Source organism: Nyctibius grandis, chromosome 17 (assembly GCF_013368605.1).
Source record: "Nyctibius grandis isolate bNycGra1 chromosome 17, bNycGra1.pri, whole genome shotgun sequence".
Taxonomy (NCBI): domain Eukaryota; kingdom Metazoa; phylum Chordata; class Aves; order Nyctibiiformes; family Nyctibiidae; genus Nyctibius; species Nyctibius grandis.
This window is the reverse complement of record NC_090674.1, coordinates 6,249,689-6,277,305: the sequence shown is the minus strand read 5'-3', so window position 1 is coordinate 6,277,305 and position 27,617 is coordinate 6,249,689. Positions and strand designations below refer to the sequence as shown.

At 43.9% G+C, this 27,617-nt stretch overlaps 1 protein-coding gene across 2 annotated transcripts in view; it reads left to right on the top strand.

Moving 5' to 3' along the window:
- Positions 1-2,361: 2,361 nt before the first annotated feature.
- Positions 2,362-27,617, top strand: part of DVL1 (dishevelled segment polarity protein 1) — a 61,652-nt gene continuing 36,396 nt past the window's right edge. For both annotated transcript variants that reach the window (XM_068414349.1, XM_068414348.1), the window contains exon 1: positions 2,362-2,755. In XM_068414349.1, coding sequence (XP_068270450.1) covers positions 2,586-2,755 — 170 coding nt within the window. In that variant the 5' untranslated portion in view covers positions 2,362-2,585. The remainder of the gene's footprint in view (positions 2,756-27,617) is intronic.

Here is a 27,617-nt window from a genome sequence, read left to right as displayed (position 1 = left end):
CAGTCGTCAAAAGTAAAAGCAGAGCTAATAGAGCAAGAACAGAGCTCTTTGCAGATGTAGTCTTTGTGTGGACACCACCTGAGTCTCTGAGGAATCCAAGAGGTCATTAAGTATGAACTGAAGAGACCAAAGGGTTGGATGTTAATATTTTGCCTGAGTTTCATACTGCAAAAACTACCTAAAGCTCAGTATCTCAGAAAATATAGCTTGTGCTAGAGTCCCTATGCTTGCTGAGAGATTCTTGGGTGGGGTAGAATTGATGGGTTCATGGCATCCTTTCTCAGGTGCTTGCAGAACATGTGTCTGCAGGACAGAAAGTTGAATGTGTAGTTTTACAGAAATCCTCAGTACTTTACGTCTTACTCTATCAGAATTCCAAAATTGAAACAGAAATGAGTAACTGTCAGTGGCTACTGCTCTTGGAAAGCACTCTTTGAAGTGTACTAGGTTGGTCATTCCTGACTTAAAACATGATGAGAAGACTAAAGTCATACTTTTACTTTGCTTCTTATCTTGTTTGATGATCATACAGACATACAAGTTCAGCAGTGGTAAGTGGTATGAGTGTCAGCAGATGAGCAAATCACTGGAGTTGGGGAACCCCAGTGAATGTGATTGTGTAATTGCTTCACTCTACCAGAAATGACAGCAGAAGGTTGATGATGTTTTGGTTTCTCAGTATTGTTAAATCTTGTTGAGTTGTGGATGAACCATGCCATTGGTAGAGAGGTACCCAGGTCTGACTCGGTGTAGGAGAATTTGGCTCTGGAAGTGGTATTGCAGCATTCACAGGGTAGTATGTTTGTGGGATCTGGGAAATGGTAATGATTAAACTTTCAGTAAATTGAAAATAATAAATAACAATAATCTTAACAGACCTTTTGGCAATTCTGAATTGCCTTCTGATGCAATTGACTCCTCTGTTTCATGCTGGTAGAAAAATTATTCTAGTGCCACAGGTAATTCAGTCCCTGAGTGGTGATTTACCCCTTCACAGAAAGCAGCTGAATATTCTGAGAAGTGAACATCCTCTTTCTTTGAAAGTGAAAAAGAGAGAATGTCATTAGCTGGGGATTTTGCTGAAGAAGTATTTTTAATGAATGAAAGATTCCTTGAGACCTAAGCACACTGTTCTGAAATCTTCATTTTCTGGCTGTCATTTTGGGGGATTTCTAGAAGGAAAGGTGAGCTCTTCCCAAATACATCACCTGCAAAACATGGCACTCTAAAGATTTTTCTATGGACTGTGTGCTCCACCTGTCTCACCTGGCAGCACTGAACAGTGACTCTTGCTGTTCTGTGAAATTCAAGAAATGATAGGGCTAAAGCTTGCTCCGTGCCCAGCACCTCAATGGACTCTGTGCCCAACAGGCTTCCATTGAAGCAGCTATTAAAAGCAATTTCTTCTGAGCCACGAACGTGTCTCTGCTCTCTTATTAGCATAAGCTGCGGAGAAGCCAACTGCACTGTGGAAAATTTCATGATCTGCAGAGAATCCGTGAGCTCGTTGCTTAAAGAGAACCTATCTAAATTCTCATGAAATACAAAGGGCACCGGTCTGCAGGGGGAGGCGAGTCCCGGTTCTTGAGATACCTGAAATACAGTAGTCTGAGTGCTGTGAGTGACGTTAGTTCTCTGCCCTGCCCATCTCTCATATAAATAGAATATATCTTGCATCTTGTAGAGACTGCTGAGTTAGAATATAAAGCTTTATTAACCGAGTATATGTGTAGTAACGGACCTCCCTTTTCCTGTTGTCATGTGAATAAGGAGACTGGCCACCTTTGTACAACGCCTAGGTGTCTGTACCTGGAAAGTGCTTCCTAATTCCTAGAAGGAGAAAATAAGGAGAGAGCTGCCAGGGGACTAATCGTGTTTGTACAACCCTTTGGGAACGTTTACTGGGGCGCCAAGTGTTTTTCTTAGGCCGAAGACTCCGATGCCTGCACAAACAGAGCATCTTGCGTGTGTTGCGCTCGGATAAAAGCGTTCGCTTTTGATACTCGTTCCCTTGGAAGGGACGGGACCGGCGCGGTGAGGTTCCCCGCTCAGCCCCCCCGGCTCTCCCGCAGCGGCACGAAGCAGAAAGGCCGTGCGGGGCCGGGCCCTCCCTGGCCGTGCGGGGCCGGGCCCGTCCCGCTCCCCGCGGCCGCCGGCGGTGGTGCCGCCGCGCCGGCAGGGGGCGCCGTGCGGGAGCGCGGCTGGCCCGCGGGCAGAGCGGCGCTGGCGGGAGGAGGGCGGCTGGCCCGGCCGCCCCGCGCCCCCGCTGTCCCCCCCCTCCCTGCTGCCCGCCGGCCCGGGGACGGGGGGCCGCGGCGTCCCGCTGCCGAGCGCGGCGGGGGGCGGCGGGCGGCGGCGGGAGGATGCAGGCGGGGCGGGCGGCGGCGAGCTGCCGTTCCCGGGTCGGGCAGCTAGAGAGCAGTGCAGGGAGCGAAATCCCGGCCGAGGAGCCCCTGCGCGGCGGCGGCCGGGCGCTGGGAGCTCCCTTCCTGTCGGGGGCGGCTCTGGGCCGGAGGCCGTGAGAGGAGCCGAGCGGCGGCGGAGGCCCGGGCCGGCTCCCCGCTGCTCCCCGCTCCCCCTCTCCCATGGCGGAGACTAAAATCATTTACCACATAGACGAGGAGGAGACCCCCTATCTGGTGAAGCTGCCCGTCCCGCCGGAAAAAGTCACCCTGGCCGATTTCAAAAATGTCCTCAGCAACCGGCCCGTGCACAGCTACAAGTTCTTCTTCAAGTCCATGGACCAGGATTTCGGGTGAGCGGCTGCGGGCCGGCGGGGGCCGCGTGTGCCGGGGCGGGGGGCGGCGGGCGGCGGTCCCTGCCCCTCCTCTCCTCCCCGCGCCCCTTCCCGCTGACAGCCGAGGGGAGGTCTTTAAGCCTCCCTCGGCCCCGAGCGGGAGACACCTGCTTCGCCGGCGGCGGCGGGCGCCGCCTGCCCGGGGGCTCCGCTGCAGCCCCCGCCTGTGTGCGGGCCAGGCCGGGGCGCTCGGCTGCGCGGCCCGGGCCCGGTGCGGCCCTGCCCGCCGCGCACTGCGGCGCCCGCTCGGCGCTAGGCCCCGGCGGCAGCCGCCGGCACCCGGGGCAAGCCGCGAGTGCCGCCGCCGCCGCTAACATGGCGGCCCGGCCCGGCCCGGCGAGCGCAGGGGTCGCGCTGCTGCCGTCGCTGCCCTCAGCCCGCGGGCGGCCGGCGGGACCCCTGCGGCCCGGCGCCCGCCCCGGGAGCTGACAGCCCCGGCCGGACCCCCCGGCCCCGAGGGAGGAGGCCTCTCGGCCGGTGTTGCTGTAACTCGCGCTGGGCGATGACCGGGGCGGGCCGGGCTCCCTCGGCCGCTCGCCGCTCACCGGGGCCGGGCCGGAGCCTGACGCCGGGCAGGGGCTGCCTGACTGCCTGGCAGGCGCCGGCCGTAGCTGTCACCGTGTCGGGGCCAGGCCGCGAGGTTTGTGGCAGGAGCGCTTGGCCAGGGCGGGGATCTGCGGAGAGCCGAGGAGAGCCAGGCTGCGGATGAGCTGGAAGGTGAAGCCTTGTGCGAGTGCAGAAATGCCGGTCGGAAAATCGGTGTGCTCCTCCGGGTCTGTGTTCGCACGCCGGTGTTCAGACAGCGGGTGTCAAATGGTCGGTGGGTGAAGCAGCCGGTTCCTCAAAGGGCTTGTTCCCCGCTGCTGATGCGTTCAGCAGGAGGAGACAAGGGCCAGGCTTTCAAACGACCTTTGTGATCGTGTAGGCCAGATTTCGGACTGGAGCTGGGGGATATTTGACATCGTTCCAGTCTCCACACACAAATGTGGGTTGCATGCCACCGGGCTTATTTACAGCCATAATAAAATAAACCCATAAAAATCCATTTGACAGTTTGCCAGACGGTAACTTTCAAAATGTATTAATCCCTTTGTAGCAAATCACTTCTCTTTGTACTCACATCTGTCACTGACAAGACTATTTTACATATTTAAATGCCTTGTCAGTAAAAAAGAGAGCAGGTTTGTGGGAGACTATTATGGACCTGACTCTAAAATAACGCTGTGGTTGAGGTATGAATTTTGTGTTTGGTGAGATGTATCATCCCAAGCATCCTTTCACGTATGGTGTAGCCTCTTTCTTATCCATGAGACCTGAAGCCGTTAATGTTAATTGTGTTTTTATCCATGGTGGAATGTGGATATTGTTTGTTGACACGTATTTCTTATGTGGCAAGTTGTTAGTATTGGCGTGTTGCTGTAGGAGTGTTCATGTATTGGCTTCTTGTTTTTCTGGATTGTCAAAACATTTTTTGGGGGGAAACAACTATACAAACTGTTTGTTTTCAAAATAAGGTCTTTGAAATTGTCTATTCGTAAATTTTTCTCCTTCACCCTCAAGTGACAGGGACACGTACCCTGCAGTTGTCATATAAATTCAAGCTCTTAAGTTTTTGTGGTGCAACCTCAATAAAGGATGTTGGGTTTGTTGAGACAGTGTATACATTCCTTCCCACTGCTACCAAAAGTCAGTGCTAGAAAACACAAACTGTGCTGAGGCTTGTTGAACCCACTAGGAAGATCTTCATCTTTGAGCAGGTAACAGTTAGTAGTGTAAACCCTGCGCTGTGGGGTTTCTCTTATTAGTCTCGAAACTGGGGTGAGAATGGTCTGTTATTCTTGCATTGTCTTGGAAATGGAGATGATGGAAGATGAAGGGCTGCAAGAGGGTGATGAGGATTAGGAGCTGTAAATTCTGTCGCTCTTATTTAATCAATAGTCTGCAATATAACTACTGACTGCGTTAGGGTGGCAGCTGGAGACAGCCAGAAGTAACTTTATAGACAGGGGCTTTTTTTTTTTGCTTTTGTTGTGTTTGTCAACCAAATATTCCTCTCTGAAACATAAATACTTATGAAAAATAGGGATTTAGAAGAAAACTTATATGAATCTTGGCTGTCTTAGCAAGTGTTAATAGTAAATCTGGGCTTTTTTTCATCATGTCTTCAAACTGACTTATTAAAATTGTCGTGAGTAGGTAATTACAGACGCAGTTGCCACTAACCATAGCAAAATTGTGTATCTAATTTCTACCTTACACGCCTGAAAACGTCCTCGAAATAAATTCCTTCTGTGTGTTCTGTAAGTGGTACTTAGGCTTAAACTACAGTAACATTTTGGTTTTAAGTGTAGTGTTCTACAGTTCTGGTCTTCTGCTCTTCACACTGCTGCTCAGTGGCTGGGATTTGGCGTGGTGACCGCCGCTTGGCAGGGCGGCTTGTAAATCCCAGCGTGGAGTGAAAAGTACTTCTTGTGTTAGGAGAGCAAATGTTTTCCTGGAGAAGTGGAGCCTCCTTGAGAAGCCGGTGATCAGGAACTGACTTCGCAATGCTGCACATGTTGTTGTAATTAAGGCATGGCCTTTCCTGGATCCTGAAATAATATAATAAATAATTGTGTTCAGAAACAGTGGATGTGTTGAATTGTTTCCAACCGTGAAAGATAGAGTTGTTAAGGGTTGGAGTGGAGTTTGGTTGGGGACGTGGAGCCCTATCGAGCTCTGTTGTGAAATGAAGCAGTTATGTGGTTTGTGTTCCTGTGCTGGGTTACCAGCCTGCTTTCAGCTTTGCTTCTCGGAAGGTGCAGAAGAAAGGTGTAGGAGCTGTGTATTTCCTTCTGAACAGTTGGGGTTTAGTTTACTACTCTGCCTTGCAGTCTTAATGTTACACTATCAGTAAAGCTGTGGAAAATAGATACAATGTGGAACTTTCATCTTGATTTTCGTGGCAGTGTTACTTTGACATAAAAACACTTTTTCCTGTGCCATTTCACGCTCAAGGGTGACTTCTGCACTAACTCTTGTCTTTATTCTGAAGGTCCAGGCTTTCCTGCTGACTCCAGCTGTAGATATGATGTTGTTTTTAAGATGCAGGATGTCTAACTGTGTTGTGACTTTAAGACTCAACCCTTGGAAGTGCTTTGCAGCTTCTATTTTTATTCTAGTCAGTGGGAAATGAAGCAGGGACATTACAGGATCAGACTCGTTAACGTGATAGCATCTGCCAGCAGTGAAATTTAGAAAAGGTGATATTTGTGATACGTGTTTTTATAGACACGGAGCTGTGTCGTCAGCTTGCTTTGCTGCTTCCAGCAACTGATTCTTTCCTCCCAGGGGAAGAGCTCAGAGGTCACTTCCGACCACTGAAATTGTTGATTTGAAGGTTACAGCCACACGCATCCTTGCAATGACGTATAATGCAGTTTTGTTGATTGTTTGATGACTGAAAAATGACAAATAATGAACACATCTAAAAATAAAGCTATAGTTGTGATGCCTGGGCTCTTATGACTCAAACTCTGACAGCTGCATAAACTGTGTTGGATCCAAATGATTCATACTGAATCTGTGTGACAGATCCTGTAAGAGGAATTCCTATCTGTCTGCTCTTAAATATTTGGTATTTCCAGAGCTCTTATTGTAAAACACTATCACTAACTTCCAAAAACACAAAATGATAAACGTATATGATCCAGGCATTCCTGTGAGTTATGTGTTTTAATTTTGCTATACAATAACCTACTCTGAGACTCTGTGCTGGTTCGTCTCTGGTCCGTATAGGATGCTGTGCTGTGACATGATTAAGCAGGAGGGATTCCGAGGAAGAGCTGTACCATCTTAAATACATGGTCTGCACAAAAGCTCATAGTGATAAATATACTCTCTCCTGCGTTGCTCTGGCTTCCTTGGCACTGTTCAGTCAACACTGGGGCAGGAGCTGCTGATGGTGTCTGTCAGTACTGCAGGGTAGGAGCAAGCCAGTCTGAGGCTCTGCAATCTTTATCCATCGAATACCAGAGTATGTCTGTCCTGCCATCCTTCTGGGTGAGGTTCAAGTCCTCATTCTTTCCATTGTGTGAACTAATACTCTTTTGATTATACTTCTTTAGGGAGTACTTTGAGGAGTGGCTTTTTAGGCATTCCTTTGGTATCAGCAAAATAACTTCCTTTTAAACTGTACTTTTAGGTGCAGCTGTTTCTTGTGCAGAAATTGGTTTTCTTGCTAGTCAGTGTGTTGAAAACTAGCAAGCAGTTGTGATTTAAAGCAGTAGGAATCTGGCTTGGGATTGGGATTGAGCTGAATGGGGCAATTTTTGACAGAAGAGGAACACAAGAAGCACTATTTTGTGTCTTTTCTCATGGAGGCAATGTGCCATCTCTGTTTTCACCTTGGCCCTAAGAGGAGCCCTAACTGAGAAACAGGAATCCTAATTGGCAAATGCCTCTCTATGGAGATGCAGAATAATGTCATAACTGGGAAAGCTTTTAGAGACAAGATATTAGAAAAACCACCCTCAAAATATTTTTCATGGGGACAAATGAAAGCAGGACTTACCTATTTATCAATGAGGCTTAGACAATTGATCTTTTAAGTGCCATTTGGACCCTGGTTGTATATAATTTAAAAAACAGAAAGCTGATTTGCCTGTTACGTTTGCAGAATTCCATGTTCATTGAATGTAGCTGTGAAAGCTGTTGTAGAAATCCAGCAAGCAAAGGAACATTGGACAAAAAACATGGAAGCTTTATTTCTCCCTGTTCTCTGTCAATCAGGTGCTACAGAGTTTAGATTCTGAGCTAGCCAAACTCGAGAAATAAGTTTTTGGGCTGAGTTCTGTGCTTGGAGAACTGTTTCTGTGGTTATTCAGGCATAAGGCAGCAGAGTGGACAAAAGTCCCTTGCCGGGAGGATTCTGCCGTTTAGGTGGGCTCTGCTGTGCTATGTAGTAGTAAGAGCATAGTTTTGTGTTGGGTTTTGTTTTCTTTTTTGGTAGTTATTGCAACAAAGATTTTAATGAGGTATTTTTGCTGGTGTTTTTAAGGAGATCCTCTCAAGACTAAAGAGCAACATGAAAGGATGCCCACCTCCATACTTGTTTGAAAACTGAACAAGCAGGTGACAGAGGCTGATATAGGTCAGTTACAGGTAGGAGTTTGTCTTTTTTGAAACAGAATTAAAATGAAGGCAAGTGATTCATATTTGCATTGGAAAATATGGAGCTGGTAGAGGGGCAGAGGGGGCATGTGCTAAAAATTTAGGAAAATGACCTTCGCAGCTCTGTGACAAGGATTGATACTCGCAGAATGAGTCTGTATGGATCAGAACTAGACAAGGGGATGCTGAGGCAAGTGCTATGATCAAAGCTCACAGCAAGAATTTTAGCTGTATAAATGGAAAGTTTCAGAAATACTACACAGACTGCAAGACCTAAATGTACGTTGGATGTGAGGGTCTAGAGAGCAGTCACAGAATTCAAGGTGATGTCCAGGTTACTGACCTGAATGATGGGCAGGTAGGTGAGCAGATAAGAGGAGTGCCATATAATTTTTGGCCTTGAAATATAAGCAAGATTATCTTTACAAAGCAACCATGTAGAAACTCCCTCTGTGTGCGTGTTTTCCCACGTTCATCTCTGTCTCCTCCCTGTTTAGTCTCTTTTACCCTCAATGTTATTGAGGGAACAGGGTGTTTTTAGAAGGGGTGAATGAGTAAGGAAGTAGTTCCATGAGGGTAGAACTAATGAAAGCAGGTTTCCTGAAGATTTGTGTCCTTTCAGTGTTAACCCTCTGTATTTTCTCCGTTATCTCAGGCTGCTTCATCAGTTAGTAGATACTCAGAGATAACCCTCTGTATTTTCTCCATTATCTCAGGCTGCTTCATCAGTTAGTAGATACTCAGAGATCTGAGATACAGTGAGACTGAAAAAAAGACAGCAGTTTACTTGGACACAAGGTTAAAAAGGGTTGGGGCTTCAACTGGTAATGCAGTCACATAATTTACCGTATCGATCTTTGCAGTCGCCTGTGGCATGTTTACTGAAAATATCTTTTGGATAGCAAGCATGGTTGAGCAGATGGAGCAACAAATGGGTTTCTTTGAAAGATATTTTTTTATCCTGTAACCTTTTTGGCCACGTTTGCCTGTCTGTAGGCTATAGAGGAATGATTGCATAATAGTCAAAGTTGTCTTCAGGTCACGCAGGGCCGGCTGTTCCCTGGGATGTAAACAAGCATCACTGACCAAGAAAGTGAATGCAAGGCATGTTACAGCCCGTGGCTAAGATTCATGCCCCTCCTCTGCTGCTGCTGCCAGCTTTGCTTTGGGAGGTTGTAGCAGGGTATGTGGCAGCACTGAAGCTCTGTTTGGGACTGATCCAAAACCTGGTGAAGTCACCAAGAGTCTTTCTCTGAAATGCGCTGATTTTGAGCCAGTTTCCAGCTGAACTATTCTGTCACGTGAACAATACTGGTTCGAGTGTGTGACTTGCAGTGAGTGCAGTGGGAGGAGAATGCTTTTTAATGAAGGCTTTCCTCAAAAAAACCACAGGTGCTTAAGTAGATTGAGTTGAGAAGATGCTTGGATTTTTATTAGTTCTTTGAGACAGCTAATGGTGTATTGAGCATGGTGACTCTGACTTTACAGTTCAGTGGGTTGGTCGTGGTTCTTTCCAGCTTTCGTTCCACCCCACATGGTCTGTTGCACACTTAAATGCTGTAAATGTTGCGAAAGTCTTGGTCTGCTGTTGGTGGAGGAGCTCAAAAGCGAAGGCCAAGTTTCAGCTTGATTCAATCAAATAAATCTGGCATAATATTCTGAAAATAGGGATTACTAAGAGCAGGCCCTAGGCCTGAGTATCTGGATTAACAGCAACCACATAGAGACCTTCAGGGGGAAGGAGATGTCTTAAGACTGGAAGGGAGATTTCATTAATGCCTGCAGAAAGTTGGAGTACTGTTACTTAGTGGAAGAAAATGGGTGGTTGCATAGTTAAAGCACTGAACTGAGACTTGGGAAATAGAAAAAGATTGTATTCAGCCACAGATTTAGGCTTGAACTCAGTGAAGTACTTGGACACACTGAAGTGTCGTGCTGAACTGAGGCCTGTGTTAGCTCCTTGTCTAATGAGAATGGCCTTTATTTCTCCTAGCTTTTTCCCATTTTCTTTGCTGAATTTTATAAACTTTCTGGAGACTCTGCGTCTTGCTACTTATGTTTATGCAGCATCTAGCACTGTGGTGCTTTTCTGGTTGCTGACACCAGAAAGCACTATTGTAGTACAAATAATAAAAATATGTGTAAGAACACCAGCCTAACAGACCTCAAAGCTCATACTTTGTAACCACACTAGGTTAGCTTACACATATTTTGCCAAGCTGATTCTGATAGCTGTCTACAGTACAAGTCACTGCTTATTTTAATGTCCCAACTGTAATGTAATCTAAATCTTTAAAACAACCACTTTTTCTGCTGGAACCTAAGGACTGCTCTGCTCTGAGGGTGGAGTATGTTATATTTATTAAAAGTTAATGCTATGAAAACATGCTAAAGGGATACATCAGGTTTGGTCTGCTTCCTGTGGCTAGTGATCTGCAGTGGGACAAGTTAGAAAAACAAGTTTACCACTGTTCATTTAATGAACACCTCCACATAGTGTATGCACAGTTTAGTTTTTCTTTTCTCCAGTGCTCAGGTAGACTTGTTTTGGCTTAAGAATACACACAGAGACTGTACAGCTGTTGGAAACGTTAACCATCTCTATAGGATTCAAGTTCAGCAGCTTATCTATGGGCTTGCTGTACCTCTAATTAAAATTTGCCTGTGAAGTAGGTTGAATTAAATGGGTTTTATTTAATAATAATTTTTGAAATATTATCACCATTCTAGCCTGCCGCAGGAGAGTGAACAGGCAACCAGGAGGAGATCCAGATGCACCAGGAGGAGATTCACATTGAGCGCTTTGAAACCAACCATAAATAGCAATGGAATAGATTAAAATTATCCTTGGAACTTCCAGCAGTGTTAGAGTCCAGTCCTATATAAAGTCAGTTAAGATCAAGTATCTTAAAGACATTAAACCCTGATCCCCTTTCTTAGCAGGTGGGTACCTCTCTTAATGTGCCTCACATTATGGGAGGGAAAATTCAACAGAATCAGCTGATTGTTCCAATTAATGGTGCTGACTCATCCAATACAACTCTTCACATATGTATTATTGCAGTTTGTTCTGCCTAGCTTTTTGTTCCTTAAAATGCTGAGATTTCTGGATTTTATTTGGAAAGAAAGTGAGAGAGAGGAAGCAAAGTGACAAGTATTAAACTTACTAAGTAGAGGCAGTATCTAGAAGAGTTTTATTCCTGTTTTCAGTCTGTGTGGGAAAAGGAAGATGGCTCAGAAATTCTGTGTGACTTGACCATCTATTTTGCGAGTACTGGAGGTAAAGTCAGCCTTTGTCCTTTCTGTATCCACCAGATAATCCTGATGTGAGTAAGTTCTGTTTCTTTTGCTTTGACATCTACACTAACTCAAGCAGCACTGAACACACATGCTGAAACACCCAAAGAGAACTTGAGAAGGTGGCTCCAAAAAGTGGCAGTGTCCTTGGAGTGACTGGCTGCTGCAGATAGACTTAACAGATCCTTTGTTCCTTGAAATCTAGCTTTGCTCTTGTACTGACAGGGCTCAGCCTGTTGTCTGAGGAGCAAGCTGTGCTGTTGCCCATCCTTTGTTTGAATGTTTTGGGTAGCTTGACTGAATAATGGAGATGAGGTGAATGGCCTGTGATAAAAATGGTCATGGCACTGAATTGAGAACGATTAATATTACTTGGTCCTATAGTTATTTTTTTTAAAAGCTTGCTTGTGCCTCATGGTTACTCTCTGTTTACCCCATTGTTTGCATTCTTCTTGCACAAGGATTTCCCTGTGGGTTACTAAAGCTGAAGTCTGTAAAATACTACATTGTAATGAGCAGAAACCTTTTCTGATACAGTTTAATGGCTAATTACTTATGATATCCAGGGTTGCATCTTTTCTTTGGCTGTGTTGTTTATAAAGAAAACAGGTGCCTCATCTTTTGCTAAATGTCTGCTTTATGTGCTCTAATTGTGTTACATGGCAGTAATTAAGATAGTCCTGCAAGGGATGCTTGTGTGATCTGCAAATGAATCCTCTTCTCTGTTAGTCTTGAGTAAATGTCAGAGTACTGTGGCCTTCAATAGCCAGCATTTTGAAATCCCTCTACATGTAGCTAATGAGAAGAGCAAATGTAAATTCAGCTTAAGTGCAGCTATTTGTTAAGAAGTTTGCAAGATGTAGTGTATTCCAAAGAACTGACTGTTTTCAGACAAGATACACTGAGTAGGTGGATTGGGAAAATTAAAAGGGGGTGTAAAGCATTCTTGGCAATCTCTAATATCAGTTTTACTGTTTGTTTAATCTGGACTTGCTTTTATTCACTTGATTGGGGTGCTGAATCTGGACAGATGATTAAACTCATCTGTTTTTCTTGTCCCAGCAAAATGTGGTGTTTGTTCATAATCATTTAGGGTAGGTCTAACTCTACTTCCAATGAAGTTAGAGTAAAACCATTCCTGAAAATCTCACCATTAGTGTTCAGAAATGCAGTCTTGTCTTGCTTAGCCCAGAGTTCCAAGGCAGGGGTTTTTTTTTTTTGCCTTTTTTTTCTTCTGTTCAAAGATTTAGCAGTGAATGCAGGCGATGTCGCTTTTAAATTGGACTGCATTGTTAGTTTAGCTCACAAAGCCAGTATTGCAGTTGGAAGCCTAATAGTAATTGAATCAAAATGTCTTTTTAAGAGCACGTTGCTGACAATAAAACATATGAAAGTCGTAAAAATGTCCTTTCTCAATAGAAGAACACTCAGTCTGTCTTGGTCTTCAGTTCTCTAAGCATGTACCTGTATTGTCCAAAGTAGTCTTGTGGAGACTGACTTGAAGTGGTAGCAGGTAACTCTGGAATTGTTGTGGTCTGGTCCTTTCCCCGATACAATGGACCCTGTGAAAAAGCAGAACTGAAGAAAGACTCAGTCCTGTGTTGGCATGATTATAAGTGTAAGCCTGTACTTCTGCACGCTACGATGTCATGACACAGAGACTTACCTTAGGTTAGCTTCAAACATGCTGAAATCTTCTACGTGGTACAGAACTGCGTTAGATGTAGTCCATCAATAGCCAGTTAAAGTATTTTGGAAGATATTTTCTCATCGTTATTTTAGTTGGCCTAAAAATCAATGTGTTAAAAAAGGCAAATTCATAAGAGAGATTCTCAAGGAAGCAGCATCTGTTGATCGTAATGTGATTTTTTTTTTTTTCCCCTCTGAATTCGTGGCAGCTCCCACTGTTTTCTGACCCTCTTTTCCCTTGAGAGTATACAAAAAACAAAATTCCTTTCCTTACACACCCTCCAAAAATTGGCAGATGGATGATCCTCTTCTGGAGAAAAAAAATGAAGAGGTCATGTCTGCTCTCCAGAAAACCTGCAAATCTGAGGGCTGCATCCAGCTATGTCCTGAGAAGATCCTTTTGGATATTAAATATTGCTTGTTTTCCCAAACATGATAATAACCTTGAGGTGAAAGATACCACTTGGACCGAAACTTGCATCCGTTTGTGAATGGGTAACTGTCTTTTCTAGCAGAAATACAGTGTCTTATGAAAATGCATAAGCCATTTTGTAGTCATCCTTGTTCCTACAGGGAAGAAAAGGATATCTGTAACCTTCTTTATTCTTGCAGGATGTTTTGATCTGGTTGCTTTGTCCTCTACTTGTGTGTTTGTGTGAGAATATAATATAGTGAAAATACACTCTCATCTGAGCTGAAAAATACAGAATTTCCAGCCTTTTACATCTGCACCTTATAAGCAGAGATCCTGGAGGTGAACTGGTTTGTCATCTTGGGGCTTGCTTTCAAGGGTATGTAGTACTTCAGGAATCTGTTTGTTTTGCTGCTACTGCTTCCTCTGTTGTTTGTCTTTTGGCAATAACAGAAATACTTGTGTATTTTGGAGCCAGGTGGTCGTCTTCATGGAACTCTGAGTAAATACCTCTGTGGCCAAGCAGAGGATGGGAGTGGGGGCTGTTCCTAAGGCCCCGTTGCTGCGGTATCTAAGCATCAGTTCATACAGCGCGTGGAAACTGGTGACACACAGAGCTTTCAAACCCTAATTTAGTCTGTGCTTGAGCCAGCTTTCTCCTGTCAGCTCTGCTAATGTGGATGGGTGAGTTCATTCACAATGAATATCACTGTTGAGGTAGTGAGCAGTGGGGATATGGTGTGACCATAAAGTTCTCTGGATCTTCTGTTAGCCTTCAGCTCTGTCTCAGCATCAGAGCTAAGAGAAGATTTTGTGTGCATCATATATGCCTGAAAAGCTTTAATGTATAGGCTCTGCTTTTCCATCTGACTACTGCTTGCCTTTTAGCAAAGGACATTTGGATTGGCCTGCCACTAGAATGCCATCTTCTAAAGTAATTAAGCACCAACTTTAATGAGCATGTTGGGGAAGGGGGAGGATGTCACTGATGATTTTGCTGATGCTGTTTTGAGGTCCCAGTTCTCAGAGAAGACTACTGGAGGCTTGTCCTCCAATTTCTGCCATAGAGTTTAATGAGTTCAGACAAGCTGCTGAGCAAATACAGAGGAATTTACAGTGCTTGAGGAAGGAACGACCTAAATAGTTGCCCTATGATTCTGTTGTGGCTTATTTCCATGTGAAATGTAAGTAACTGAGGGAATAACGATAATTTTTGGTTATTTCAGTGGCCTTGGTAAGATAAAGTATGAAAATAATTTGGGAGGATATTCAAAGCATACAAAACATGATATTCAGTTATTGGATTGGAACACTTGAGGATAATAAGAGAACCCCTTCACCTTATGCCATTGGCTTGGTATGGATCGTTTGGCTATTGGGTTTACTTTTACCTGTTCCATCATTTCTGAAGAAGAAATGATCTCCTCTTTCAAAAGTACTCTGGCTGGTTTTTTACCAAGCTAGCTGGTTTGGGATTTGAGGTCTGAGTTCAATTTTCCCTCTTCCAGCTACTGGGTATTTGACCTTGAGTAAGTGATCTAGTCCCTGATACTACAACCAGCTCAATTTGTGCCTAGCTTTATTTATGTACATGAGATGTGCCTTTGAAAGAGACTGTAAACATGTTGAAATTACCCGCCTAGGAAACTTGTAAATAGGGACTTTTATTTTTGGGTTCCAGTTCTGATTTGTAAAACCTTCTAAATCAGAGTAAACCTCCAGCTTGCTGCAGACTAGCATAAACGCTGAGAGTTTGCACTTACAGGACTATACCAGTGCAACTGCGTGGTATCTTATCAGATTTCTCTTTCCTTTTGTTTTGAATCGCAGAGAAGCTCTTTCTCCCCTCCCTGCCCATTGCTTTTTGGCAGCCATTGTAGTAGAAGTTCTTTGCAATGATGAGCTTCGGTGATTGTTCCATTTGTACCTGCATAATATTTTCCATCGAATTTACTGCTGTGGTTGACTTCTTAAAATTATATAAATAAATAAAAATAACTTACCAGTGCAGAAAGAATGGAACTACTAAAAGAGTGGGTTTGCAAGACTTTCTGGGGCTGCTTTTTAAATATATTTATTTCCAGTTTTAATTTATGACCTATTTTAGTTATAGGCCCAAGTTGAAAAAAGGTACAATAAATGGAACAAAATTTGAACCCAGAGACTTGCCTGGTACAGAGATGAGGAGGGAGTAGGGATTTATGACAAACTTTTTCTTTATTTAAAAAAGCGTATGCAAATAAGTGTCTGACACTAATTACATTTTGCTCTTACTGAGGAAGAAAGTGCCCAGTGGTAGCAAAGTGACGGCAAGCTATGAGTGCTGCAGAAAACATGAATATTTAGGAATCTCTGGACTAACCATGTTGTTTCTGACTAGAGGTGCTAGTTAAACTGTTGCATTCAAGGGAGAGGCTGGATTTCTGATGTCATGGGGAGATGTGGGGATTCTTAGTCATTCGAGATTGTTGAGCAAGTGCAATGTTTGTAGACGTGCTTGACAAGTTCCTGATTTCAGTCTATGCAAAGATCCTCACTGGCTTCAGTGGTACTGGAAACTAGTCCTGAAATGGTACAGAATGTGCCTTCCAAAGAGCGTGCAGGATTTGCAATACAGGTAAACCAAGCAGTGGCCCTGGAGCCCGTGTGAACGTGCAGCTGGAGCATTGTTAAGAGCTCTTTGGTGTTCTACTTGTTTCACAGTGACTCTTGCACAGTGTGTCCTGATCAACTTTGAGCGAAGATAATGAAAGCTTTCAATGCAGAGTGAATTTATTTCTTGTTCTCAGTGCTGTTTCAGGTCTCTAGCTTGTAAGAGTTACCTATAGGGTAAATGGAAGTCCTGTTCCTTATATGATATTAGTCAGATGCATCTGAAGTAGAGCGATCAAACAGTTAACGTTAAAAAGCCTGCCTGGTCTGTCTTTCAGCTTGTCCCAGCAGGGGTTGCATTTCATGGTTGACATTAGCCATGCTGTTCCAGCTCCTGCTTCTTTCACATCCTGCTTTTCATCCCCCCTCCCTCCTTACGTTTTTTTAATAAATCTTTTATTCAGCGTGGTTAATAAGCAAATATGTCATCTGCTTATTTTTGTCTTTGCTAACACTCCCCCCACCCTCCTGTTCAGACCAAATTAACAGTAAGCCCGTGAATGGAAGATAATGCTACTGTGAATTATCCTTTGCTGCAGGGCAGCTCTGCATGTGTAGCACCAAGCTGACTTTAGGTTGTGTGACTAAAACCAGGCAGTGCAAAAAGAACTGGGATTTTCCTTCCTGACTCTTTACATGAAATAGAAGTGAAAGTAATAGAAAATGAGTTAGTAGAAATTATAGTCACTCTCTGTGCCCAAGGTCTGGGACCGTGGCCTGGGATATACTGGATACAAGAACAAATTCATGACATAATTATCTAGCCAAGCCTGGCAAACTGACTAAAGGTTGCTTCCAGTGATTGCTTCTGGATGCAATTGGATTTGACAGCCTTGAGTCTATCACTGTCCTTCCAATAAAATGCGTTGCTTCAAATTAAGCAAAACAAGACCTTTCTTCTTTTTTATAGTCCCAGAAACTCTTGGGTCTTATTGTTCCTTTTTTCCCTTTATCTTGAGGGCTTCTAGGAGCAAGAGTGGTGATGATTTGTCTCTGGATTCCAAGCTGACGAGAAGCTTTACAGTATGTCAGTTCACAGGCCCTGTGAACTCTCAGCAGCAGATTGAATATCATAATTAGAGCTCTATATGTTTGATTTCTTTGGAGTAATGTCACACAAATCAAGAAATGGCTTTCTAACTCTGTACACAAGTGGGACATTCTTGTGAACTTTCGTGACCTTAGGGATCCGGTAAGGTTAAGTGATGGTGGCTTTTGGGTGGGCTTCTAGGTTGGGAAATAATGCTGTGCACGTTGGATTGTTTGAGCAGTGCGTTCAACTTCCAATGCCTGGGAATTCAGTAGCAGATAGACCACCACCATCCTTTGCCCCATTGTTGACAGCCTCAACAGGCAGGTGAAGGTTGAATCTGTCTCTGAAAGCGTGTCTATTTGGTTCCTCCGCAGATGGAAGGGTTGAACGTATTGTCTGGACTTGCTTGGATGAGTGGAAGGTTTCGTTCTCCAGCATTAGGAGTATGTTTAAGCTTTCTTTGAGTTGGGTAGTTTAGTTGACTGTCTTTTCTCCTTTTCCTTCCTGGAAAGTCTCCTCTCCTTCACTCCAGTCAATACCTCTGTGCTGGTTTGTCCTCATAAGACACCAGATGTCACATTGTCCTCAACTTAGCAGTCCCTCATGCATCTAAAAAGGGATGTGTGACAGACACGTGTCCAGTGTGCATGTGTTGAATAAATGTGTTTCTGATTTTCAGTGCTTTTTCGAAGAGTTTGCCCCAAATATTTCCTTAACAGTTTTATTTTGTTCTTTAAATATTAAGCATTTGGGTATAAGTTGTAGACACTTGTGAAATCAGCTGCACTGCTGGCCAGTAACCAAGACCTTTACTCTGTTAAAGGACAGTACTAAATGTTACAACTCTCTCTAGCTGCTCATGGAAACCCGGCTCTTAAAAATCGCATTAGCTCTTAAGAACTTACTTTAAGTAGTCATAGAACTACCTTGACTTTTCCTTGCCAAGACTGCTGATCTCTCACCTTCATATATTCTTGTTCCTTACAATATTTTTACTTAGAGCAGCCAGGTAAAATAAATAAAAACAACAGAGACATGCACATCTGTCAGCTCATGATAGCTTAAAACATTCTTTTCTCTAAGGATAGTAAGTATAGAAATTTAAATGCAAAACAAAAGCAACTCTTGAAAATATATTACTCCTTTCCTAATAGGATTCATTCTCCTGAGTGTTAGGCTGTAAGTGCAGATGTCAGATAGCATTCTGAAAAGTGTTCTGTGGAGGCAGTACACAAAAGCTGAACCTTTATTAAACCTGTGTTATCAAAAGAAGCTGTGTGTGTCGGGGTGGAGGCACAGTGCTACTGGAGAACAGGGTCTGCCAGGGCAGAGAAAAGTAACTATGCGTTTTGAGAACCTGACAGTACCTCCTTTTGTTGCAGTGTTTTCTTAGGGACAGATTTCCTTTTGAAAATAGTGACTCAGGACATGGTCAGAAGGTGATGTCCGTGTTAAGTTATCACTGACATACTGCCAAGGTGTCTTAAACTGTTAGCCCTCTTCTAAGATTCTGTAAAAGAGGGAGTTGCTTAATGTGTATTTCTGATTTCCCCACCAGACAGACTGGCTTTTAAAAGGATTTTTGGTGGCTTATTGGATACTGGTTTTAAAAGCAACAGCTAGACCTTTGCCTGTGGATAAGGTACTCGGCATGTCTTTGGGCAAATTTAAACAACTAGTTTATGTTTCAAAGTTTAATTCCCATCCCCGCCGCCCCCTCCTTCCCCCACCTTCTCATCCATTCTGACTCCTTTTAATAGCTTCTTTTTCTCTCTTTAGACTCCAGGGATCACTAATTAAGAAATCAGCCTCTGGTTGGTTGGATAACCATTGGCAACTGCTGCAGTTACAGAGCTGCTGGTCTTCCCGAGGCTCTGACAGAAAATGAGTAAAGACAGGAACGCAGCTGTAATAGAAGAATGGACAGATTACAAAACCACTGGGATTGGGTCTCTTCTTATCTGGCTCTGCCAAACAGCAGGATATATGTCTCAATGAAATCAGAATTAGGAAATGACAAAGTGGATTTTTACTCTTGAGAGATGCTATCGGTATCCTCCTGCAAAAATAGGATTTGGGAAGCTCAAGAAGCTGTTCAGGGGTTCTGGTGTGGATTGGTTGAGTTGGAGCTGTTCAGCCACGCTGTCCTGTGCAGCAACAATTGAGCCCTGTGTTTCCCCGCTCTATTCCACACTGATACACTGGTAAATTAAGGCAGAGGGTTCTGTTGGATTCTGTACTTAAACCTACAAATACTCATTTAGGAGTCAAATGTACTTGGGCTTGGGCAGGTTTGGAATGAAGGGTTTGCATTTTGCTTGCTCTCCCTTTGCATATGGAAAAGCTTCAGTTCTCTCCGTGTGATGCATCAAATCTGAACACCTTTTATCTGAACTGAGCAGCCTTTTAGGTTGCTGAAATGACTCTTAAAAGAGTGGGAGCTGGGGAACCAAACAGGCAGAGCTAGGCAGGTAAAAAGCTCCATTTATTTTCCTTAAATGGATGGCCTTAAGAGCTGTTGGCAAATGCTTCTTGCTGTGTTCATGAGGAATGAGGACGTGGTGATTTGATGGGAAAGCCTGTGATGCACCTGGGGAGGTTGTGAAATACAGCATTGTGGGCTCTTTTCACTGCCGCTGCTTTTGGTCTCTTAATTTGGTTTTACCAGAATGGTGAACACATCAGTCTGTGCAATTTGTGCTATCGCTCCTTGCTATTTTTCTAAATGAAATAGTAGATATTTTTGTAAATACATTATAGTGTAGCTTGGAATAGCAAACTCATGACTAAACATGAACGTGGGGCTGGGTGGTTGTGCTTGTTATCAAGAACTTGTTTCAGTTCTCCACTGGAACACCTTTCTCATGGTGAAAACAAATATTTTTGGCTTATCATGGTGAAAATCTTTCAAGAGTGATCACCATCCCATATGGGCATGTGTCCAAAGACTACCTGTTTCTTAATTTATATCTGACTTGGGAGTTTGTGACGAGCTGGAGATCTCTTTTTCAATGCCTAAACAAACTTGTAGGTCCAGTTATACCTTGAAGTTGAAGTGTGGGTGGAATTTATTACAAGGTCTGAATGTAAGAGGTCTGAACCCAGCTTTTCATTATGTTAGAAGTTAGTCTTGCCGTGTTGCTATCCCAGGGAGATGTTAGAGGGCTGTATCTGTGCTTCCCCTACACCAACAGCATGTTGTTCCTCATGGGAGACTAAACTTTGAAGGGATGTAGACAGGGACAACTTTATCTCGTGATCTGGGCTCCAGAATACTTTGTCCACAGAGACTGTCCAGGCTGTGTGTTGAATGGCTGAAGCAGCTGTGAAATGGATTCATGTTCTGCCCCTCCTGGGTCGCCTTTGAGACTCGATGGAGATTCTGGGAATTGTGCATTAAATTGGTCTCTCTGTTTGATGCAGGGCACTTTTTAAGCTTGTACAAAGACCTGGCTAGTGAAGGCTTCCGGTGGCTTCCCACAAAACCCAAGGATACGTGGTCCTTTAGGGTTTTCTGTGTAATTCAGTGGGAGAGTTGACGTTTTGCATGTGCTTTGAAGGTGAACAGAGGTGGTAGTCTCCACCTTTGGGCTGGTGTTTTATACAGGTCTGGAGGCGACAGGCGCTATCGCGTTCATTACAACACACGGCTGACTTGTCATGGGTTGTGATTGTGCTTCTGGAAGCTGGAGTAGTGGAGACCAAAAGACCGTATTAAAATAACCTAAATAATTTCCACCACATCAGTGACCGGAATTATACCATTTAATTAAAATATGTCTAGACAAATAACCTAGGGGGAGACAGATATTATCTATAAGAAGTGTTTGAGGTTTCTGCATAGGGACCATACTGAATAAATTTATGAATAGCTTCTTTTCTCTCCCAAGTATCCAGAGTCTTGGAGTACTGTAGCCATGGCTGGATAATATGGTTTTTTCTCATGTAACTAGGTTGTCATTCATCTCTTTGTTAGCAATTATTCTAACCTGTCTGTAAATTATATTGATTAACACTTGTGGCTATTTTTTGGCCTAGCTTTATTATTATAATGAGGTATTTTTAAGAGAGCCCAAAAGGAACATTTCACAGAGGAATAAGAATTGGTTCTTGTCTTGACTGCTTGACTGTTAGGGAAACGAAACAGCGTGCCACTTTGGGGGTGTGATAGGAAAGAGCGTACCTGTCTTAATTTGAATCCTGATAGTTTGGGAAGCCCTTGGAATAATTTGTGGCAGCGTGGACTTAAGTGTGGTCTGGCAGCCAGAGGAAGCACCGGAGTCCCCAGTGTAATCCGTGGACTGTGATGAAGTCTGTGTAACTACATTACTGCTCTTGTCACTGCTTGAGCGAGCTGTGTTAAAACTAACGTGGATTTAGTGCCTTGAAATGCTGCTTTGTCCATTTCGATATCGAGCAGATGAATTTCAGGCTTCATCTGAGGCATCCATACTTCTGGCTGGAGGTCCAAGAACAGTGGCTGCAAAGTGATACTTTTTGCATGTTGATGAATTAAAGTTATGTGATCCCAAAACATCCTTAAGGATGATGTGAAATCTTGGGCATTCACGGAGCTCTTAATGCTTCCCAAGTAACTTCGAAAGGACTGGAAGCAGAGCTAAAAGGACGTACTAAAAGAGTCAGTTTGTGCTGAGGGAGGCTTATTGCCAAAATCAGTGTTCCCTTTGCACAAAAATAGAGATTTTCTTGGTAGTATATGGTGGGTGGAGTGGCCAATAACCTTATAAATTGTGCAGCTTCTCTTGCTGTTCATCGGTGGGGCTGAGAGCTGGTGATGATCAGCTAAACTCATCACGAACCTTGCCTTTCAATTCCCAGCTTCAGAACTGGCTTGGAGAACGGCACTTGGGCTGTATTAGAAACCCCAACGTCTCGATGAATTGGTATGTAGCTCTCAGTGTGCCAGGTCATGACCTGACTTCAGCCTGCAGAGGCTTAGATTTTCAACAGGCTACGTCTCTGCCTTGACTTTGTGTGAATGTCATCTCTTAAGTGCTATTTTGAGTGTCCTGCTCTGGAGTTCTGAAGATAATTGCACCCTGGGGAAAGCAAAATCCGAGCCAGCTGTTTCAAATGGGCATTGCACAGCCAACTTGCTGCTGGCAGTAGCCTCTCTTTTACAGTGTTTTTCCTAGGTTGTTTTGAAGAACTGTTTAATTTTATGGGGGTTTGTTAATATTTATTGTTTTGTAACTAAGACATTGGACTGGGACTTGGAAATCTGGGTTCAGGTCATAATTATGCTGACCTGTCCCTTCGTATTGTGACTTCCTTGTCTTTACGGCAAAGATGATGATATGTTTGTCCCTTGGGACAGTTGCAAGAATAGATCCATCAACATCCGTGAGATTGTAATATAGTCACATAAATAATTTACTAAATAGCATGGGGGGTAGAGGAAAAAGGGGAATAATAGCAAAGACAGAAGACTGTCAGTGTGGCCAAAATGCTTTGCTTGTTATGGATAGTTTGGCCAGTTCTATTCCAAACCCTTTCCAAGGGAGTAGATGGCATTGGTGAAAACAAATGGTGAGGTCTTAGGACTCCAAAAGTCAACCATTTGCTTGGCTCCTCTGTGCACATGATTAAAAGTAACCTTTTTTCTGCTAGGTTAGCGGAGGATAGCACTATGTGCAATTGGGGCTATCACTGCTAAAATCAAAATAGACTAATTTCTGTAGATATCAACTTATAATGCCATAAATGCCTGTATTTTAGTGGGATTTTCACACCTTGAGCATCTGCACAACCACTGAAATACTGTTAATTAAGGAGTAGGGAAGGAAATCGTATTACCTATATGCCATTGCTTTTTAACACTCAGTCATAAATATTTTAAAATACTTAATTGGAAGCTGTTCCTCACAGATGCTACAAAGTGCACTGTACTTGGAGGCCCTTTTGAGATAATGGGCAGAAGTTCTGGCGAGGGTCTGTGGCCTAGCACAAGCCGGGCTGTGCTGCACTTGACTGAAATGGAAGGATGAGACAGATCTGGGCTGGGAGCCCAAGTACCAGTTGGTTCAAAACACATGGAACCTTTTAGTATGAGTCACTGTGTCAGACTGTTGCACTTGGTAACGAGGGATAGGCCTTTGAAAGTGCTCTGAGTGTGATGCAGATGGCTAAACTGGAGTGCTGTAGATCAAAATTCCTCTGTTCGCAGTCGAGGCAGCTGTAACGCAAGTGATCTCTGCTTTCCTCCCTCCCTCACATGCTCCCGTTGTTCTTTATGGATTCATGTCCAGGGATCTTGCTTAAGCAGGACTCTGGACTTCTCTAACCAAGGAATGAGGCTTTCTGCTGCTCAAATGTCTATCTTAAATAGTCGTCAAGGAACTTTTAAACATGAAGTTCCCGTAATTTTCTTGTAGCAAGAGGGACTGTAATGGGCCAAATAGCCTTGTCAAGGTCATACAGTGGGTTGGTGCCAGCTTGGAGCCTACACAAATTTAGTTGTCCTTGAGTCCCAACTCATTGCTATAAAAAGTGAAGCTTTATGTTTGAAGTGAAAGGCAGATTCAGGCCGATTCTCTCGTAGGGAATGCAGTAGTTCTTACTTCATTCATGCGCGTCAGCTTAGGTCTGTGTCTGGTATAGGACCCAAGTGCCAAAACTTTTCCAGTGTCCTGCAGTTCTCCTGAAAGATGATAAATTACCCGTACTGTTCTAGAAGGCTGGCATGGCAAACTGCTGGATGTGCCTCCAGGAGTAAAGGTGGCGTGGTGATGAAGATCAGATGTGGCAGAGGATAACTGGTGTATAAACATAGGAATGCAGTAACTGTTAATTGCAGACAGAATCACTGAGGCTGTGTTTAGATTTTGAAAAGTGTTAAGAATAACGTGAGACAGAGAGTAGCAGCTAATGACATAAATGAAGAAATAGAGAGTGTTTCTTAATACATTTGTTGCCTGTGCAGGAAGAGGTGACTTCCCTACCACCCATTGCACAGAGTTCCTTGCTACAATTTCTATAGAAGCTGTAAGAAGGAGCTCGTGTGCGTGGTGGAAGGACAGGAGGTTAACCTTGAGCTGGGGAGCGCATCACAAGAGCTGACTTCAGTCAATGGCTTTATACAGAAGGGACGTTGAGCTTGTGTAGCCGAGCCTTTGCAGGTCACGCAGAGCTACTACTGAGCTGTTTTGTTAGGAGAAGCCAGATAGATTGAAGCTAGATACCTTGTTTTGAAGAGGGTTTTGTTCCACTGTTGGGTGTGTCATTTATATCATCGTTGTGGGTAGCGTGTTCATATTCATTTTTGACAGGTTTATGTGGGAGTTGACATACAAAAGTGCATACAAGGAGAGGCAAAGCCTTTGTCAGTGGTGTTGATGAATAACAACCTAAAAAGGAGAATGCTGGTTGTACTCTGGCTCTGGGGTATTTTGAGGAGAGATAGGCATGAGCCTTCCGTAGAGAAGCACCGTAGGCCTGCCTGGGAATGCTGCAACACAGATTCCTGCTCACAGCTCAGCGGGGTGCAGGCAAGATCTAAGGCTTTCATGCATCACAGAAGGCTGCAGAGCTTTTGTGTGGAGCAGAGCCCTTCTATGCTGCGCTGCGTTATGGTGTTCAGCTGCTCGGCAAAAAGATTTCTCTTCTCCTCCCCTCTTTCTTATTTCCAGAATAAACATCATATCCTAGCCAAGCCTCACCTGTAAATTCAGTTGGTAGCTTTATTGTCAGTCATTTCTCTGAGTTGGAAGGGTGGCTAAAGGCTCTCTGTGTTGTGACCTCAGCTACAAAAAGCCTAAAGTTTTAATTCTGCATTAAAGATTCAAACTGAAATGTTGATCAGCTTCATAAAGACTATTTTTAGAACTGCAGCCGTGGATTCCAGTTGAGTAGTTGCAATTTGTCATGTGATCTGAAGGGTGAGAGGTTTTTTTTCTTTCTGTGCGTGTCAGCTGTTTGCTGCTGGGTTTGCTCTACGCATTCTGCAATTCAGACTGTCCTTAAAAGAACTGCATGTCTTTATTTGACTGAGGTTTTCCTGAAGATGGCTGTCCTCTGTCATTTGCCTTTTGTATTGTAGTAACCAGTCTGATCTGTTTATATTCTGCATGGAACTTTGGCCTGGTGTTGCCTGGCAAGATGCAGGGGGTAGCTTGACAAGTCGGGATCTTCTTCAGAAAGTGCTTCTTCCTGAAGAGCTTTACAAATATTTTTTTTTATGGCTGGTGAAGTCAGGAGAGTTTCTGCGAAGCAGCTACCTAGCATCAGTGCAGTGTAATACTTCTACTGCAGTTCTGACTGCTAGTCCAACGTGCAAATATCTATCAAACCACATTAGAAGTTGGGAGCTTCCAAAGCAAAAGTTGCTTTTGAGTGAGCTTGGAATTTGCCGAAGCAGTTAGTAGAATCTTGTGAATAGCTGCCCTTGGTATTAACTCATTGCAGATGGGGATTTAGGATAACTTAAAGTCTTACTAATTTAAACAGGTTTTTTGGAAAACTGCTGCTTCATAAGTAGAATGAAGTTGCCCAAAGACGTTGTGGAACCTCCATCCTTGGAGATACTCAAAACTTAACTGGACACGGCCCTGAGCAACCTAAACCCGTTGTGAGCAGGAGATTGGACAGCTGACCCCTGGATTTCTCTTCCAACCTACATGATTCTATGAATCAAAACTAACATCTGAATAATCTCTTACCTGCCTTTGTGATGATGGGAGTCATTGAAGATATGTATAGAACAAATGGCTTAATTACTTCGCCTTCTCTCTAAGGATCTCCAAGCAAGTTATAAAAAGCAATGAATGAAGCTTCTCTCCCGCTTCTCCCATGAGTAAAGGACAATAAGAAAAAGTTAAGAAAAGACTTAATTATGATTGCAGTGACAAGACGGGATTAATCTGGTGCTGAAGTATATTAGGGCGCGCACTTTGTGGCACGGTGCACATTAACCTAGAATGAGTGTGTAGGGGCCACGCTGCTGTCTCAACCCTGCATTTCCCGTATATGTGGCCTTGGAGGATTGGGCCTGCAACTGGGGGAATCAAAGAAAGGAGAATTCCCTTGTTAACCTCATTTTTCTGAGTAGAAAGAAAAAATCATCTATCTAATTCTGGAGATTAAGTCTCTCTGAGGCCTGCGTGATGCAATCAAAACGCAAGTGTATGCAACACTATCAAACCTGGTGTTTAATATCCAATTGCCTAAATGCTTCTGAATCAGAGAGTCATTCGGGGTTTGTGGGGCTCACTTGGTGTCCTTAATACGGAGTCAGCAGATACTCTGAGGCAGCAAACAGCTTAGCAGAGGAATGAGAGTGAGGGAAGCCTCAACAATCCTTGGTCTTCAGCATAAATCCTCTTTGTAGGGAAGCAAGAAGTCAGGATACTGGGAGGAAACCAGGAGTATAAACGTGTGACAGAAACACGTGAGGTACGAGAGAGCGAACGAGGCTGGTTTTGGTGAATGCACAAATACCTGTTTGTGTGGAGTAGGGTGGTAGCAAAGTCAGAGGATCCAGACACAATTCCAGGAAGCGAGAAGAAGGAGGGGCTGTTACCAGCAGTGATTGTTTCATTTAGTAATTAGTACTTAAATCTCCTCTAAGTCAAATAAAGCAGAGGATGTGAGCTTCTGAGAACTGTTCCCTCCTCCCCTTCCCCGCGCATCCACGCCCTTTTTTGCACATACTCTTTGTAAGTGACTGTATTGATGCGAGATGCGATCGTGGGGAGCTCGCTGACAATGCAGATCAGGTGCTTGGGGGTATTCAAGAGCATGGGGGCTTTTTCATGATCTGTCACTGATACGCTGTGTGACCTTGGGTGAGTTGTTCCCCTGTGCTCTTCTTTTACCTTCCTTTACCTGGTAGATGCATTTGAAGGATGAACTAAAGGATCTAATACCTTGGGCACCAAGATTTTTCTGGAGTACAGTGAAGAGGAAAATGTTACAAGTCTCTGAATATTGAAGAAAAATCTCTAGCTAAATTGTTGGTGTGCTGGCAGAGTCTCCCCTCCCTCGCCTTTGCAAAGGAGAACCGTGCACGGCTGGAACCCAGCAGGGCACTATGGGGTGTATATTAGTTCCTAATGGACCATGTGTGTTCCAAAAGCAATGGCATGGGTTTCCCTCTGCCCATGCTTCTAAGTTCTTGTAGAGCACAAGATGTCTTCTTGAATATAAAGTTGTCCTCAGACTGAAGGATATGGCTGCAACCATTCATACGCCTTTCTTGCCGTCTCTCCATTGCTTCCCCTTCCTGAGAACTGGAAGGAGCTGCCTCTTTACTACAAATAATGATTTGTAAAACACTGATATTTGAAATTAGTGGCTGCTGCTGTCTTTGATGTTCTTGGCACTGTTGATTGCTACCCAAAGCAAGCTGGGAATTACAGTCTGTCATTCTCTTGCCTCATAGCTCAAGGCTATATTTAGTCGTTCAAGTTGCAACAGATCTGGAAGTTGTTCCCTTTAGCTGCAGCAGAAGGCTAATGCTGTGATAGAGTGCGTCGGTTTGTAAGTGGTGACTTCAGTGTGCTTGTTTCCATCAGCTGAACCAGTCTGGGCAGTATTGCAGGGATATCCTGACTGCCACTCTATGGCTC